At 38.5% G+C, this 18243-nt stretch overlaps 1 protein-coding gene and 1 long non-coding RNA gene across 2 annotated transcripts; one reads left to right on the top strand and one right to left on the bottom strand.

Moving 5' to 3' along the window:
* Positions 1–4515: 4515 nt before the first annotated feature.
* LOC144312137 (uncharacterized) lies at positions 4516–11078 on the bottom strand. Its single transcript, XR_013377573.1, has 2 exons — positions 10109–11078; positions 4516–6674 (listed from the first exon to the last, which is right to left on the bottom strand). It is a non-coding gene; the product is annotated as an uncharacterized LOC144312137 (long non-coding RNA).
* Positions 11079–11463: 385 nt separating this feature from the next.
* Positions 11464–17997, top strand: MAP10 (microtubule associated protein 10). Its single transcript, XM_077894489.1, has one exon. The coding sequence runs from the start codon at positions 11508–11510 to the stop codon at positions 14244–14246; it is 2739 nt and encodes a 912-aa protein (XP_077750615.1). The 5' UTR covers positions 11464–11507; the 3' UTR covers positions 14247–17997.
* Positions 17998–18243: the final 246 nt, after the last annotated feature.

Here is an 18243-nt window from a genome sequence, read left to right as displayed (position 1 = left end):
AAGATTATCCCAGGCAGAGTGAAAGCACACTATAAATCTAGCGCTGAGAATAGGGAGCTATGTGTATGAAAGAACAGTCTGGAAAAAGGTGGAAAAGGTAGTTGGAATTTGGTCTCAGAGATTCCGGTATTGCTAAGAAGTAAATCATTTCATGCTATTAATTGTCATTTAAAATGTGGAAATGTCACTGTGTACTTGACATGTTACGATATAAATGGTATGTACCTACAGAAACCAGATTTCCTTTCTGAAATTCCAGTTTGAGATATGATAAACACATGCATATTAAGGGGAAAATAAACTTTTCGATACCCTAGAATAGCTGATGGGAACTTTGTGAAGTAAGTTGAAAGATATTATATACATACAAAAGGAGAGGTGGAGAGGGAGATTCTTGTAGTAGCAGAGGTTCACCTCTCCACCTCTTGAAGCAGCTCAGCTGGCATTGAGAAACAGGCAAGGTCAGAAAGAATTCCAAATATGCTTGGCCTTTAAACTCTATAAATAGAAGGCATGTTATTTATATCTAACCTACTTACAAATACCCTTTATTTTAAGTGGCTAGCTGGGACAGCCATCAAAACTTAATTTGGGGTAGTCCAGAAGCTTGCAACTCCAGCAAGGAGAGGAAGTTTCCCCCAGAAACATTGTTATACATTGTGGTTAATTTCTACAGTACTGATATTACAGAAATATATCTTTAGAAGTTCATGGCTTTTGCAGCTGATCTGGTAAGAATCTTGTGAAACAAACACCCTAATACCCTAATATTTTTTATTGTGAAAAGGTCCAAACATATACCAAAGCATAGAAAATAATATCATGAACTTGCATGTACACCTACCACACAGATTCATTTAATTATCAAGATTTCACCACATTTGCTTTACCTACTCATTTTTTTTTTTAATCTGGAAGCATTATAAAGCATTCTAAGAGATATCATTCCATTCCTACTGCTAGAGTGGGCAGTTAGTTAGGTTTTCACAGGATGGCTGGCGGCCAGCAAAGGGGGAGTCACAAGCCAGCTACCTGGAAAGTTACAGACCTATCCTGGCAGCATTCCAAAGACAAAGCCCCAAGAAGCTGGATCAAACCAGATCAGGCCAAACACAAAGAAGGCCAGAGACCCTGATCAAGTAAGGGAGAAAAGGCATGAAATGCTCTTCCCAAAGAAATCCTCTCCCCAAGTAAGAAATATTCCACCCCCTAGTTAACCACTATCAATAAAAGATAGAGACCCAAAGCCTGGGGCACGCAGCTCTCCCTGGAACTTGCCAGCTCTCCCATCTCAAGAGTGTACTTTCACTTTAATAAACTTCCCTACTTGAACCACTCAACCAAGTGTCTGGTCTGTCCTTGAATTCTTTCTTGCATGGAGACCATGGCCTCCAGGGGCATCCTAGGGACAGGCTGAGCAGAGGCCTCAGGGCCCAGGGGTCTCCCCTGTTCACCTGGCAACACTAGAACCTCACTGGGAATCTGTTATAGACACAAACATTTTCTTAAATAATCTTAATGAGTTAACACACTCCATATTATTTTTTTTAATTTTTTTTTAAGTTTATTTATTTATGATAGGCACACAGTGAGAGAGAGAGAGAGGCAGAGACACAGGCAGAGGGAGAAGCAGGCTCCATGCACCGGGAGCCCGACGTGGGACTCGATCCCGGGTCTCCAGGATCGCGCCCTGGGCCAAAGGCAGGCGCCAAACCGCTGCGCCACCCAGGGATCCCACACACTTCATATTAATGATGATTCTTTTGTATCATCTAGTGCCAGTTTACAATCACATTGTACCTAGTCTCCAGTATGTCTTTGTTTTAGATGGTTTGAGTAAGAATCCAAAGAAAGGCCCAAACTTGCTTGGTGGTTAAGTCTCTTTAAGACTCCATTGGAGCAGCCCCTTATCTCCCTCCCCTTTCTCCATATCCTTGACTTATTTAAACTGGGTCAGTTTTCTCATGGAACGTTTGATATTCTGCATTTGTCTCTTAGCTTCACTGGTATTATTTTGGTTCCTCTGTACCCCAAAATACATTTTTAAATTGGATATTGTCCATTTCCTACATATGAATACTCTCTTTGGCATAGGCAAGAAAGCTAAGGGAATTTATTGGGATAAACATAAGTTGGGTTTTTTTTTTAACCAAGCAGAACTGAATTTTTATTCTAATGCTAGCTTTAATGTCACTTAGTGGTTGTGTAAATTCATATTTGTGTGCATTTTTTAACTTCTTCAAGTTTGTTTCGTTATGAGCATATCGGTAATTTCCTGGGGTTGCTCTGAGGATCACAGGAAGAGAATTTATAAAGATCCCAATCCAATGGCAAGCACAGATAAGAGGCACTACAGAACTGGAAGTACCTAGGGAGTTACTTTAGTGTACACCTAGCTCCAGCGTATGACCAGAGCTTCCTAAAGGACTGGTCTGCTTGATGAAGTTACCAACACTTGGTTTATTTCCCAGATTTCAAAAGATAGGTATCTTACTAATTATGAAAACAACAGCTGGCTATTTTTTTTTTGAAGAATCTAAATTATATGGGTAGTGATTTAAAAGAAATCCAGTTTAAAATGTAATTCCATTAAATGAAACAGCTATTTATATTCATCCTGACAATTAAGCCAAAAGGCCTGTTTATATGTATGAGAAAGAGAGAAGAATTCATGAATTTAACAGTATCATTCAGATACATCCACAGATACACATGCTCCAGAATTGTCTGGGCCTGAGTTCGCATTTGAACATGCATGCTACAGTTTGAGAATCTATGTGATATTCTGAGAGTAAACTTCCCAGAGTTGGTGAACTTGTCCCAGAGTTACACGGTTATGAAATGGAGAAGGTGATATTTGAATCAGGACCCCTAGACTTCAGAGCCTATGTAGATTCCTCTAGGCCGTGTTTCTAATTGCCAATGATCATCAGAGAACTCTCACTAAACCACTTCTATCAATCTTATGTAACATTGAGTTTATCAAAGAACCCATGTTTTCAAAGCCTTATGATGCTGCATGATTTCCCTGGATCCCTTTCTGGAAGAGATTTATCTAAGTGGGCTTTTAAGCCACTCTTCCCCTTTAATCACTAGTAGAAACTTTGCTTACTCTCCAACCTCAATGCCCTGCCTTCCCTCCCAACCCTCCAGTCTTTCTCTCTGTCCTTCTTGAGTGAAGGGATTTCCAATATCAAGTTCTGACAAATTTAAAATAAAAATTGAAAATGCAGTGCAGAGCTTTGGGACAAATTTACAGAATTTCTTTAGATTATTTGCACTATTTACAAACAGCTATTTCATGTCTGTGATGTGGGAAGTGGTAATCATGGTTCTGATCATAACTCTGTCCCTGATGTAATGATAGCATAATGGAAAAAGCTACGATTCCCGCTATCCAGAAACTTAGAAAGGGAAGGGCCAGAAACAAAGGAAAAGAGATCCACATTCAAACCCTGTACACATTCTGAGAATTAAGACCAAGTCATCTTTACTACTAATAGAATATACCACACTGAGTGTTTCTAAAATTCCATGTTTTTACAGTTTAAGCTGTGTGAAGTTCATTGTAATCTTCTAATTGAGATCTTCCTGCCTCAGGAATACATTATATACTTCACTCAGCATAATACTCTCCATTCCATCCATGTCAAAGTAAATAATGGGTGAAGTAAGTCAATCAGAGAAGGACAATCATTATATGGTTTCACTCATATGGGGAATATAAAAAATAGTGAAAAATATTATAGGGGAAAGGAGAGAAAATGAGTGAGAAAAATCAGAGGGAGGGTGACAAAACATGAGAGACTCCTAACTCTGGGAAACAAACAAGGGGTAGTGGAAGAGGATGTGGGTGGGGCGATGGGGTGACTGGGTGATGGGCACTGAGAGGGGCACTTGATGGGATGAGCACTGGGTGTTATACCATATATTGGCAAATCGAACTCTAATAAAAAAATACATATTAAGAAAAAGTAAGGTCTATCATAGCCTCTGTGATCAATCTAAAATCAAATCTTTTGTTTCAAAACACTAACAATCCAAAAATAATTATAAATGTACAAAGTAAAAAAAAAAAAAGGAATACATTATATATGTAGAACCCTGAAACACAAGCCTTTGGAAGCCAGTGGGAGACAACCCAGGATAGCCAGAGAGCTGCATCAGAAATCCCAGTCCATCTCTCCCTTCTCTTTTTTTTAAAAGATTTTATTTATTTGAGAGAGAGAAAGAGTGCATGAGCATGTGCCAAGTGTGCACAGGCCGAGGAGCAGAGGGAGAGAGACAATCTGTCTCCATGCTCAGCACCAAGCCCGACACGGGGCTTGATCTCATGACCCTGAGATCATGACCCGAGCCAAAATCAAGAGTCAGACATTTATCCGATTGAGCCAGCCCGGTGCTCCCCACCTCCAAGTCTGTCTCTTAAGCAATTCTCAGAACTAAGGTTTCTAGATTTGTTATGCCAGACAAGCATTTGCAAGGGGATTCTGAATACAGTAAAGGGGAAAGGGCTTTAAATTGACCTTTGTATATTACTGTTAAGTTTACAGATCTTACTTCCTGTATTTTTCTCATTTTCCCTTTAGAATCATCTCTTATTTTAGCTCCTTGTTTTTATGAAATCTTTACTTTTTTGTCACATTCTTTTTAATAGGGTTTATTTTTTTAGAGCAGTTTTATATGCATAACAAAATTGCACAGAAAGTGTAGAGATTTCTTATATCCCTCCTGACCCCACATATGCATAGTCCTTCCATTATCAACATCCTTCACTAGAGTGGTACATCTGTTCCAATTGGTGAACCTACATTGACACATCAGCATTGCTCAAAGTCCATAGTTCACATTGGGCTTCATTCTTAGTATGCACATTCTATGGGTTTGGACAAATGCATCATGACAGATATCCATCATCAGGGTAAAAATCCTCTGTGCTCTATTCACCCCTTTCTCCCCTCTAACCTCCTTGGCAACCAACGATTTCTTTTCTTCTTTTTCTTTTTTTCTGTCTCCATAGTTTTGCTTTTCCAGAATGTCATATTGTTGGACTCAGACAGTATAAAGCTTTTCTGATTGGCTTCTTTCACTTAGTAATATGCAGTTAAGTTTCCTCCATATCTTTTCACAGCTTAATAGCTCTTTTTTTTTTTTTTTTTTTTAGCACTGAATAATGTTTTATTCAGATGCACCACAGTTAATTTTCCACTCACCTACTGAAAGACATCTTGGTTGCTTGACTGTCACTGGCAATTATGAAAAATATGCTCTAAGCATCTATGCACAGGTTTTTGTGCAGTGGTAAGTTTCGATTCCTTTGGGTAAATACCAAGGAAGGTGATTGCTGGATCATATAGTAAAGGTATGTTTACATTTTAAGATACTGACAAATTGTCTTCCAAAGTGGCGGTACCATTTTGCATTCCCACCAGCAATGAACAAGAGTCTTATTGCTCTCTCCACATCCTCATCAGCATCTGGTGCTGTCAATATTCTGGATTTGGGTCATTTTGATAGATGTGTGTGGTATCACTCTCTTGCTTTAATTTGCATGTTTCTGATGATATACTATCTGGAGCATCCTTTTACATGCTTATTTTCTATTCATGTATCATCTTTGGTGAGGTGTTCTTCAGGTCTTTGGCTCATTTTTTTGTTCAGTGGTTTGTTTTCTCATTGTTGCACTTTAAGAGTTCTTCACATATTTTGATGAACAGTTTTTTAACAAATACACCTTCTGAAAATATTTTCTCTTAGGATTTGTCTTTTCGTTCTTTTAACAGTGCCATTCACAGAGCAAAACATTTTTAATTTTAATAAGATCCAGCTTATCATTTCTTTCTTTCATGGATCTATGCCTTTGGTTTTGTATCTAAAAAGTGATTGTTAAACCCAAGGTCATCTAGATTTTGTCCTATGTTATCTTCAAGGAGTTTTATAGTTTTGTATTTTGCATTTAAGGCTGTGATCCATTTTGAATTAAATTTTGTGAAAGCTGTGATTTTTTTTCAATGTGGATGTCCAGCTGTTCCAGCACCATTTGTTGAATAGACTGCCTTTGCTTTTTTGTATTACCTTTATTCCTTTGTCAAAAATCAGTTGATGGGTCTATTTCTGAGCTTTTTATTCTGTCCCATTTTTTAAAAGATTTTATTTATTTGAGAGAGAGAAAGAGCATAAATGGGAGGAGGAACAGAGAGGGAGAAGCAGACTCCTGGCTGAGCAGGGAGCCCAATATGGGGCTTGATCCCGGGAGCCCGGGATCATGAGCCAAAGGCAAATACTTAATAGGCTGAGCCACCCAGCTTCCCCTTATTCTGTCTCATTGGTCTATTTGTCTATTCTTTCATTAATACCACATTGATTTAACTACTATAGCTTTATCATAAGACTTGAAGATGGGTAATGTCAGTTGTTCAACTATGTTCATCAATATTGTGTTGGCTATTTTGGGTCTTTTGCCTCTCCATCTAAACTTTCAAATCAGTTTGTTGGTAATCACAAAAATCACTTGCTTGGATTTTGATTGGCTTTGCATTGACTGTATATTAAGTTGGGAATAACTGGTATCTTGACAATATTGAGTCTTCCTTTCCATAGCCATGGACTATTTCTCCATTCGTTTAGTTTTTCTTTGATCTTGTCAGAGTTTTCTACTTTTCCTCAGTACAGATCTGTAACAAAACAGCAAATACAATTACTGAGACTTTGGGTTGACAGGAAGGCAGAGTTTGTTTGAGAGGCAGCCAAACGAGGGCAAGTTTCACCTTCCTGAAAGGGGAGAGAAGAAGTATTTTATAATCATAGGAGTTGACACTACATACATATTGATGAAATGGAGGGGGGAAAGTTAACTCTTCATGAGGAAAGATGGAGTATCCTTATTGAGCAAACATATATGTAACATGTACCCCATGTTCACTTTGGGGTGGAGACTTCACATCAGAAGAAGGCAAAATTTAGCCCCTAATGTCAGGCAGCTATCTTAAGACAAAAAGGGGCATGCTCTGAGAGTTGGTATAAATTAGATGGGGTCTTGGGCTTTTAGCTCAGGTAAGAAATGCAGCCTTGCTTGTTCACAGGCTGGAACCCTATCAGTTGACATTGAGTCCAGGCTTCATGGATTTGTTAGTGGGGCTTGAAAAGATAACAATAGCTGATTAGGGAGAAACAGTTCTCTGAAAAACAAACTTTAAATTTTCTACTAGTTCCGACCTTATTAACCCTGTGGGGCATGCACGGTTTCAGATCTTGTACATATTTTCTTAGATGTATACCTAAGTAAGTATGTGTGTATGCATTTATTTATTTATTTATTATGCCTATTTAATTTTAGGGAGGTGCCAATGATAATGGTATTATGTTTTCAATTTCAAATTCCATTTGTGCATTGCTGGTATATAGGAAAACTACAGATTTGAGTATAATAACTTGATATCCTGCAACGTTGCTATTATCACTTATTAGTTCCAAGAGTTTGTCAGTTATTTAGATTTTCTGCACAGATGATCATGTCATCTGCAAATAAAGACAATTTTATTTCTTCCTTGCCAATCTATATACCTTTTATTTCCTTTCCTTTTCTTATTGTCTTATAGCTAGGACTTACAGTTCAATGTTGAAAAGCAGTGGCAAAAGGGGACACACCTGCCTTGTTCCTGATCTTAGTGGAAAAACTATTTTTTTCATCATAAGCCTGATGTTAGCTGTAAGCCTTTTATAGATTACATTCTTCTAAATGGGGGAAAGGAAGCACTGTGTAAAGTTATCCTTAAATAAAGGATATTGGATTTCATTTTCCCCTAGTTAGCTACATGCAGGCCCTCTCTTTACTCAGCTTTATTTTTTTATTTTATTTTATTTTTTTTTAATTTTTTTATTTATTTATGATAGTCACAGAGAGAGAGAGAGGCAGAGACATAGGCAGAGGGAGAAGCAGGCTCCATGCACCAGGAGCCCAACGTGGGATTCGATCCCAGGTCTCCAGGATCGCGCCCTGGGCCAAAGGCAGGTGCCAAACCGCTGCGCCACCCAGGGATCCCTTTACTCAGCTTTAGATCATCCTCCTGGCAGCCATCTTCAGCCCTCTCAGTCTATGTCAGTTATAGGTGGTTATATCTGATTTTAGAGCGAATCTGGACTAAGCCAGGAAGTTTATAGGCAGCAGGATGGCTTTACTAATGGGACTTGGAATTAGTATTTGGTGCTTCTAGAGTAAGTCCTGGGCATTTTCATGGTCCCTGAGTTACAGACTCCTACTAATTGGGATTTGTTTGGTCCATAAAACTCAATGTCCACCTCACTTCCCTCAGTAGCACCTTAGAGACCTTCCATTTTCCAAAGCTTAGTAAATTAGGTTGGAGCTATGACATCTACATGGTTTTTGCCAGCCTCCATACTCCTGCAGAAGCTGATGTTTCCCCACATATTTGCATTTCTGCTCCAAAGTAGACCAGCCACCCAGGATATGATGCTGTTCCCTTACTTAATTCCATCACTGCCATATTGTTACAACTTCTGCTAAACCATCCCACCTAGACCTAAAGGGATGGATCTAGAGCCCTTATGATATGATATACTGTCTGCCTTTAAAAAGCAGACCCACAGCTCAGTTTCACTAATCCAGTTGCTGTTTCCTCTCAAAATTATTAGTGTCATCATGCCTTACCTTAGTTAATGATTGTGACTGTCTCTTTTCACCTTAAAGTTATTCCCCCAGAAAAGGATGTCAGTATCATATCAAATCCTAATTCATTAGAAATCAAGCCAAAATTCTTATAATATGCACAAGAAAACTATAATAGTCACAAGAAAACTCACATAAAAAAGGAACAAGTCTCATTGCCATACTTATCTATGCCTTATATGAAGAAATTAGGTTGCTTCTCCATCTTGATGTTTTGTAAACCTGTATTTCCAGCCCAGATCTCTCAAGGTTTCAGATTCATATATTTAATTTACACCTTCCACCTGGATGTATAACAAGTACATATCGGGACACTGAAACTCATAGTTTTCTCTTCTGGTCTCTCACTTCCTTCTTTAAGAGCAATTACAAAAAAAAAAAAAAAAAAAAAAACACTGCTTCTCTGTGTCTGATCCATCAACCTAATTGCCTAAAGTAGAAACCTGTGCTTCACCTTCCATTCCCTCATACCTCACATACAATCAATCAACCAGTCCCATTAAATCTCTCTCTGAAATATGTAAGTCTGCTTATTTCTCTCCACACCATTGCCAACATCCTAATCCAGGCCACCCCCACAATAAACCTCAAACTCCTTAACGTTGCATAGCAGATTTATATCTTAAAGTATTAATGTACATTAATCCATAGTTTCTTGCCTAGCCCTGCCTTTTCCTATAACAAAAACAGTTGGCCACCACATGAAAGGTAAAGCACAGAGCACATAAACTTTTACAGATTGAGAACAATAGGCCCATGTCAGATAAATTATTTATTCTAACTCAGCTTAGTGCTTTAAAAAATTCAACCAAAAACTCTGCTATATGGCAAATAGTAAGTAAAATGATATTTATTTTAACAAGATGCCAGGCTATATAAATATAGCATAACATAGTAAATAGTATATTATACTATATAGCATACTATTTAACATGTATACTATATTACTATAATACTAATATTGCATAATGCTAATATTATAATATTTTTATAAGGTAGATACTACAACTACCTCATTTTTTGATGAGGAAAATGATTCACAGATGGTTGAGAAGCTAATTTATGATCACAGAGACAAGATTTGAGCTAGGTTGTTTGCTTATAGAATTTGGGACCCCAGCCACAGCATTGTGCTATTTCTCCATGTATGGTCTGTGGACGTTGAAATGTTTTAATTTTCATAGCAAAAGTTTTACTTGTTAAATTTAACACTGTTTACAATTATAAAATATTATTCATATATTGCAATACCAATCATATAGAGTATATGGGCAAAGAATATGAATATATTATCTCTATAGAAACTTTACAAATTATAGAAGCAATGTCCTTATAGAAGAAGGACACTGGTTTCACTGTCTGTATGCAGGAGATATGTAAGTGCTAATATTCCACATTATTAACCCTACCCAAAAGACTTACAGCAGGATGCACATATGGACTCTATGCCATTGCTTTCCATTGGTGAATATGTTGTTTTCTGTTGCTCTGTGTCATCCATCCATTAAGCATGTCACTTGATAAACGTTTCCTCTGCAAGTAGCTAGTAAGATTCTCAAGGCCAAGAGTAGTATATTCTATTTATATATTGCAATGAAACCTCCCTCAGTCTTCACACTAAAGCATCAACTCCCTCCAATTCTGAATTTCCCTTGAGCTTTACAACGTTCTTCTGAGCTTTGATGTAATGCAGTTTAACTATAAATTATAAAGCCGTCTAAAATTAAACATATTCACATAATGTCTGGCAGGAACCTCAAACTACAATCCCAAAAACCCAAAGTAACTTAAAAAAAAAAAATCAAATCTATGCCTCATTTTTTTTCTCCTTCAGCAGTGAAAAACTTTTATCCATAACTTCTCGCCCCTAGTCACCAAATTCTAAATTCTGCTATCACAAATGCCTCTTCTTTCATCTCTCTTTGTCCTCTCCCCTGACCCTGAGCAAATTCAGGCCACCACCTGCACCAATGGGACAGCCTCCTAAGTAGATTGCCCTGAATTCAATTAGTTACTAGTAGAATCCATCCTTTGTATTTGTATAGCTACATTTCTAAACATTGATGGGTTCACGCTTGCTCATCCCAAACATCTTCTACAGAACTATCCATGTCGTTCAAAGCTCTCCGTGTCATCAGTCTTGGTTTCCATGTAGCTGGTTTACTGAGGTTAGAAATATGTGTCCTTGAGAATCTGGGATAGTGCTCTAAGATCTTTTCCCCTCCCCCAACTGGCTGTTTACGTAGATCTATTTGTTTTGTTAAATGGAATCATTAACATTAATCTCACACATGGTGATTGCTCAAATGGAAATGGGACCACACCCGCTGCGCGTCTCGGTGCTATCATAATTCACCCAGATAGGGGCTCCCACGCTGCTTCACAGCAGTGTCATCACCTTTGGGTGGAGCCAGAGAAGACCGAGAAGGCCGACCCTGGAGAGTCAACTGGCTTTCCTCTGCCCTGGGGTCCCGAGTCCTGATTTACTCTCAATTTTCCTCAGAGTTAGACCTGACCTCAAAATTGCAGGAGATCTGCATGGATAGAAACGTGGCCCAAACAAACAAACAAAAAAGTCTGTTTTCTTGCCATCATATGATCACGCTTCAGTGTTAAAAGTAATTGTGATAACGTAAGCCCGGAGAGCAAGATGCGCGGAGCAGCGAAAATTCCCAGAGCAACTGCTGCCCAGACCTGCAGGGGTCCCCCTTAAGTCTCGCGAGAGGACACGCATAGGCGCTGTGGTCCCCGTGACTCTCGCGGGAACCGGCTTCGGCTCCCCTTCCCCGAGCCGGCGGCAGCGTCTCCAGGGGCAACAGCAATGGCGGCCCCCACGTCCGAGCGGCTCTTCTCTCTGGAGCTGCTCGTAGACTGGGTGCGTCTTGAAGCCCGGCTGCCGCCGCCGCCGCCCCCCGTCGTCGCGGTGGAGGGGGAGCAAGAGGAGGCCGAGGAGGAGGAGGAGGAGGAGGAGGCACGGCCGCCTCCGGCGTCGCGCGACCTGTGCCCCGCGGTGGCCTTCCGCCTGCTGGACTTCCCCACGCTGCTGGTTTACCCCCCGGAAGGCCCCGGCGCCCCAGCCCCGGAACCCCGGCCCGGCCTGGTCCGCTTCGGTCGCGGCAAGTCCTGCCTCTTCCGCCTGCACGCCGCCACCCTGCACCGCCTGCTCCTGCGGACCCCGCTCTACACCTTGCTGCTGCAGCTGCCCCCGGGGCGCCCGACTCCTGCCCCCCAGCTCCTGGGTGCCTGCAGCATCTCGCTGGCCGCCGCCGCCCACCAGGTCCTGGGGCCGGCCGCCTCTGGCTGCTCCCAGGGTCGCCGCGGAAGTTTCCCCCTGCGTGACCACGTTGGGCAGCGGGTTGGGGACATTGCTCTGGGCTACCGCTTGACTGACTTGGGAAGCAGCCTGCTGAGCCACCTTGAGAGGCCAGTCGCTTCCGCGGGAGGTGAGGTGGAGCGTGCAGAAGTCGCTTCCCAAGCCCCGCAGGAAACACAGCAACCCAAGTCAGAGCCCGGAACCAAGGATGCTGATAGGTTTCTCGCCAGTTTAAGAGTCCCAAAGGCACAGAAGGAGTTGAGGGAAATAGCTTTCCACCGTCAGACCAACTCCGGTAACACAGTTTCTTCGGAGCATGGCAAAACCAGCTCTGTGTGTTCAAATTCTAGTGGGGTGAGGAGCGTCAGCCCCCCAGATCAGGAAGTCACAGAGTTGGACGTTGAAACCAACACATTTTGCCCCCCTCCTCTGTATTACACTCATTTGACGCCAGAAAAGATGCCTCCTGTACGGGGTACAATCACCATTAAGCCACAGATAAATGTACCTGAGGGATTGAATGGTATTTTTCTGGAGGAAAATCGTGCAACTGCCCCAACAGATACTGATTGTCTGAAACCTACTAAGTCTGGGACCCGGGAGAGTCCTCCAATGCTCATAAATACCCCCCATGTTCAGGATGTAGGAGCAAGTGATCAAACTGCAGATCATGCCCAAACTGAACAGAGTAGAGTTAATACAATAAGGCAGCTGCCTTTGTTAAATGCTTTGTTGGTTGAGTTGTCTGTGTTACACAACCAACCTGTGGCAAGCCCTACTCAAATACATCCTCACCTAGCCTGGTTATATAGAACTGAGGATAAGAGGTCACCAGAATCTTCTACCAAATGCACATGTAAATCTGAATCTAAGGATAAGCTTTCAATGGGGGGAAATGAAAAGTCAGTGAATCTTCAGTATAAAAAGAACCAAGCTGAAAATCTCAAAAAAGGTAAATATTTTGAAGAGAACAGTGATAACCCTCCCAAAAGAGTTCCGAGGGGGAAGCTGCTCTATGGTTTAACAAAGACACTTAAACTACGTTTAAAGCAGACAAATCCTGATATGTTGGTAGTACATGAAAAAAGAGAACAGTATAGAAAAATGCAAGCACAGATGTTAGGTACAAAACTCAGAATTCCATCATCTAAAGTTAAAGCATTAAGCTTTGCCAAAGTACATCAGAAGCCACACCAACTACCTAAAGATAAGTGTTTGGAATTAGATGCATCTTTTGCTGAAAACAGTGATACCTCAAAGCAAATCAGTGGAGTTTTGGGTGACCCTAGCACAAGTCAAGAAACTAAACTGAAATGTGCAGCTGAAAAAACAGTAGATTGTAAACATAGAATAAGTAATGGTTTATTGAAAGAAATTGCGAGTCCTACAAATTCCATTGTTCTGGAAGGGCTTACTCCTGCAAGTATTTTGGAAGGAAAAATGGATATGAAAGTCCAGAGTCCACGTGTTTTCCAACAAGTTGCAGTTGTTGACAGAATTGTGGTAGATAAAGAAATAGAGAATAAACAGGTCAAAACCACTGATACTCTTACTGATAATATGAGTGAAAATAAACCAAGTAAAAATAGTTGCTCTGAAAGCATCTCAGAATTAAAGTATTCAGATGACTTCACCAGCCCTTGCTCTTCTGAAGATTTCTCTACCACTGAGGACACTAGCAGGATTTTACAAGCTCGTGATAGCAGTCCAGAGGCAGAAAATCCAAAATATAATCGATGCACAAGTAAATCTAGTGAAACAATACTGTCCATAAGAAAAAACAGCAGTGAAAAGAGTTCTGTTCTTAGCCCACCTTTTTCAGCTGGATCACCAGTACACTCATCTAAAAGATCTCATATTTCAAAGATTCAAGATAAAAGTTTGGAGGAAACATCTAGTATCTCTACCAGTGATTTATCTTTATTACATTGGACTGAGGAAAAAGAAAATCATATAGATCAAAATGGTATGCATAATTCTAAAGTTGTAAAGAGGGATCAGGACATGTCTATAAAACTTAAAACAAGAACTGGTGGCAAGTCTTCAGAAAAAAGCCAGTCACCTCGGACATCTCAAGTGAGTTCTTATCTGCCATCTAATTTGTCAGAACTAGAACTTAATGTTCTGGATAGCAGTACATCAGATCACTTTGAGGAAGAGGATGAAGTTGCTTCACTAAATATTTCCAAGCAATGCAGAGATATTTGTGAATTAGTGATAAATAAACTTCCAGGATATACAGTGTGAAAATATGTGCTTTTAAAAAGCATTTCATTTTCTATAACCTATGTGTACTGTTAAGTGAAAAAATTTTTAATAATTCTTTACATTATTTTAGTATATAAATTACATGAGTAATTCTTTTTTAAAAATACATTATTTTGATGTCTAGATGATACTCTGTTATACTGGACAATATTAATCATGAAATTACCTTATAATGTAGGTAAGATTTAGGTTGTTTATCTTATAAGAATAAAAATATCTTTCTAAACTATCTCAAAGTATCTATCTGAAAGTACCAGTCATCCTAAAGCTGACTCAGGCACACCATTAAAAAAAAAAGAAGGCTAATTAATAATTAGGATAACCTCAGATTTTAATAGGAATAAATCATTTAACAAATATAGAAGAACCTACTGTATAAGATGCCGAAAGGTACAAAAATATTTAAGATATAGCCCCTGTAGGTAGAGTTTACTGTTTTATACAGATTTTTTTTAGGGAAATCTTAGATACGTACACACCCCATATCCCCAGTAGGTGAAGTCCTTTTTCTATGTTGTCATTGTGCTCTATACTTCCAATCAGTGTATGTATGTTCTTTGTATCTAGCGCAGTCTGACATGTGGGTGCAATAAAAGCATGTGTTGAAGGAATTAATAAAGGCCATGCATTTACACTAAGCTGATGGGAGGAACAAAATTAAGCAAACAAGTAGAAATCCTAAGAATAAGCAGCAGAAAATCCTTATTGGAAATATGGTTATTTGACTACAATATTTTTGTTTTGCTGTCTATAAATAGCCTGTAGGTGTTCTCTAAAGTTTTTGGGGAAGGAAGAGAAGGAAGTTAAAAGAGATGTCCTCCAGTTTCTTGTATAGAAATTCAATTTATTGTTGTCATTTCCGGTTTTTCCAAAATTGTTAAAAGTATGAAAGTTTGTCTTTAGAAATTCTAGTGATCATTTCTCTATAATTTTTTCCATAGATTTTGTACTTAAACCTTATTCTGTGTTCAAACATTTACATGTACTTTTTTCCGTTATATTTTAATTTTTACACTTTTTAATATGTTTGATATTTTTGGATGTATGAAGCGAAGACCTAATTTTCTTTCCTTTATGAATAATTAAATAACTAGGCATCATCTTTTGAATGATAATAATTGATAAAATTCAGTAAAATGGTAAAGAATGAGGATGTTATATTTTGAGAAACAATATGAATAAAAGAAATATGGGAATGAGCATAATGTATTCATGGGACTGAAAATATCTTGATTAGAATGGTAGATTCATGCTACAGAGTGGTAAAAATGAAATTTGTTGAGTAAGAAAAGTCCCAGATTATAGGGAGCCTAAAATGCCAAGAATAATAAAGTCCTAAGCAATAGAAACAATACGGTATTTTATTTTTTTAAATTTTTAAAAAGATTTTATTTATTTATTCATGAAAGACAGAGAGAAAGGCAGAGACCTAGGGAGAGGGAGAAGCAGGCTCCAGGCAAGGAGTCTGATGTGGGACTCAACCCTAAGATCATGCCCTGAGCCAGGGGCAGGCGCTCAACCACTGAGCCACCCAGGCGTCCCACAATACGGTATTTTAATTTATAAATGAGCACCAATACGTAGTCATGACATTTTGAATACTATAAATTATTGAAATAATTTATTGGAGGCAAAGAAATTATACCAGTGAAAGTTTTGAAATATGAAATGCTTTTTAATGGCTAATGGCTATGATGTTAATTTTTCAGTTAATATAAAACATCTAATATATCATCTCAGAAAATCAAAATAATTAGCTAGATATCAACTTGGTCTGTAAATTGTTAGCAATTTTTCATTACTATGGAAGAGACAAAAATATAAGCAATAATGTCAGAATCAGAGAAAGAATTCCTTAAAAACCAAGTTTTATTTGATTAGGAGCAAGTCATTGCTTATGATGAGAATAGATGAGAAAAATGATTCATTCAGTGTCTGAGGTGCAACAAAGACTAAGGCATTAATATTTTTCAAATTACAAAACTGAATAGCTGAACAAGGTTTCTTTGAGTTACTCCATCAATATCTATTTCTAGAATTGTGATGTTAGTTTTTATAGCTTAATTCTAGTGAAAAATACTTCTTTTGTGCATTTAGTACTTCCTGTTTACAACCTGTCTTCTTTTTTTTTTTTTACAACCTATCTTCAAATTCTACCTCATGTTTTAATTCTACAAACTATGAACTTAGTTTTTAAAAGAATATCATAATAGATACTACTGCTAAAGTACCTTTATCCCCTGAATTGCTTAAAATCACTGAAACGTGAAATAGTATTTCAGGCTCATAAATAAAGGAGACTTGTCATTTAATTGTTTGTAAAACTAAGCTACTACAATCCAGCTTTTCTGAACTGCTCTGGGCAAAGCTGAATGGGAGAGGATCCAAGAAGCGGTGAGCAACAGAAATGTTAGGACCTACCTCTGTGTGGTATTAATACTTGCCCCTTAGGAGGTAGCTGACAGTGATGAAAGTCCTTTGAACTATTACCATGAGCAGATTGAAAAAGGGCTGTGCAGATGCGTACGATGTGTTGGTTTTTCCCTCCAGTTATATGCATGCTATCGATATCTTCAGTTGCAAAAGAACAATGATACTAAACTTTCTGTCTTGCACTTCTGGCTTTCTGTTGAGAACCACTCTTTCACTTCTCAATTTTTATTTTTCTGTTTGTAAAAGCAGCACATTTGTTAGGGAATTATATTTGGGAACCACACTTTTATTTGCTATAAACATAGAGTTAAAGATAATAAGTTAAACTTAATTACACTGTTTTTGGCAATGCAAAGGAATTTCATAACAAAGCAACATATAAATAACATAAACAGTATTTACATTGGTATAATCAAAAACTGTCCTTGGGCCTAGAGATATAGTCATCCTTTAGGCTACTTATGTTTTAATTTGGTTTAAGATATCTGAAGTTGTACAGAATGACAATTTATGAGATAATGCTTGCTGGATCCTTCTCATTTTTAACCTAAAGCGGTGCAAGGAGAACATACTTGGTCAGGGACCAAAGCATTTTTACTATTTTTCTCCAGAAATTTTCCTGTCATGCTAGGAAATAACAAATTTCAGGATGAGCATCATTAGGTTGCAGTGCCAAGCCATAGTCATATCATTACTACCTTATTTTTCAAATACTTCTTTTCTCTTATACTAATAATGCATATTAATTCTAGGAAAAATAGAAAATTCAGTTAAGAGTCTTTACTGTAAAATTGTGTATTAAGGGAAGGTAATAGTCCTTTCCTTCCAAAATCTCAATGAAATCATAGACGTAAAAATAAGAATGAGCCTAGAGTTCATTGCCCTGGAGAACAAGGAAAATGCTGGTGGCAGACAAAACAATTTGAGGAACTTCTGGAAGATACAGAGCAGGTGGATTATGTTGATGAAAAATGGGATTAGAAATCTACTCTTCACCATCGTACAATGAGGGGGCAGCTGGAGAAATGAGAAGATAGTGTTTGTTTTCTAAAGAACCTCCAATATACTTCAAGCTCAGTTAGCAGGCTATGGGACAACTTGGGGGCAGAACAGAACCCTGAGTATGATATGAGAAGCTAGAACCAAGATAAAGGTTATCTTCTGGAAAAGTTGTTGGGACCAAAGAGAGAAACTAGTATTTTTGCTCTTGACACCAAAAGATTTAAAAAAATTTTTTTTTTCATTTTACTGGAGTGGACCACTAACCCTAGTGGCAAATTAAAATGATGTAATCCTGGTCTTTGTAGATGGATGAGTGGTAATTTGCATCCTCAGTCATGTTATATGAATTCTTGGAGATTATTTCTTCATTATAGGATTGGTTTGAGGATTGAATCAAATTTACCTAGCATATGTGACAGTTGAATGTGCATGTGAGTGTTGGGGGGTAAATTTAGAATTACAGAGAATATACCACGGTTATCTGTATTTCTGCCCTAGGAGGACATATATATTTAATTAAAATCTCGGGAAATCAACTCTT

Source organism: Canis aureus, chromosome 4 (genome assembly GCF_053574225.1).
Source record: "Canis aureus isolate CA01 chromosome 4, VMU_Caureus_v.1.0, whole genome shotgun sequence".
Taxonomy (NCBI): domain Eukaryota; kingdom Metazoa; phylum Chordata; class Mammalia; order Carnivora; family Canidae; genus Canis; species Canis aureus.
Note: the sequence above shows the minus strand (reverse complement) of the source record. Positions and strands in the feature narration are given on the sequence as shown.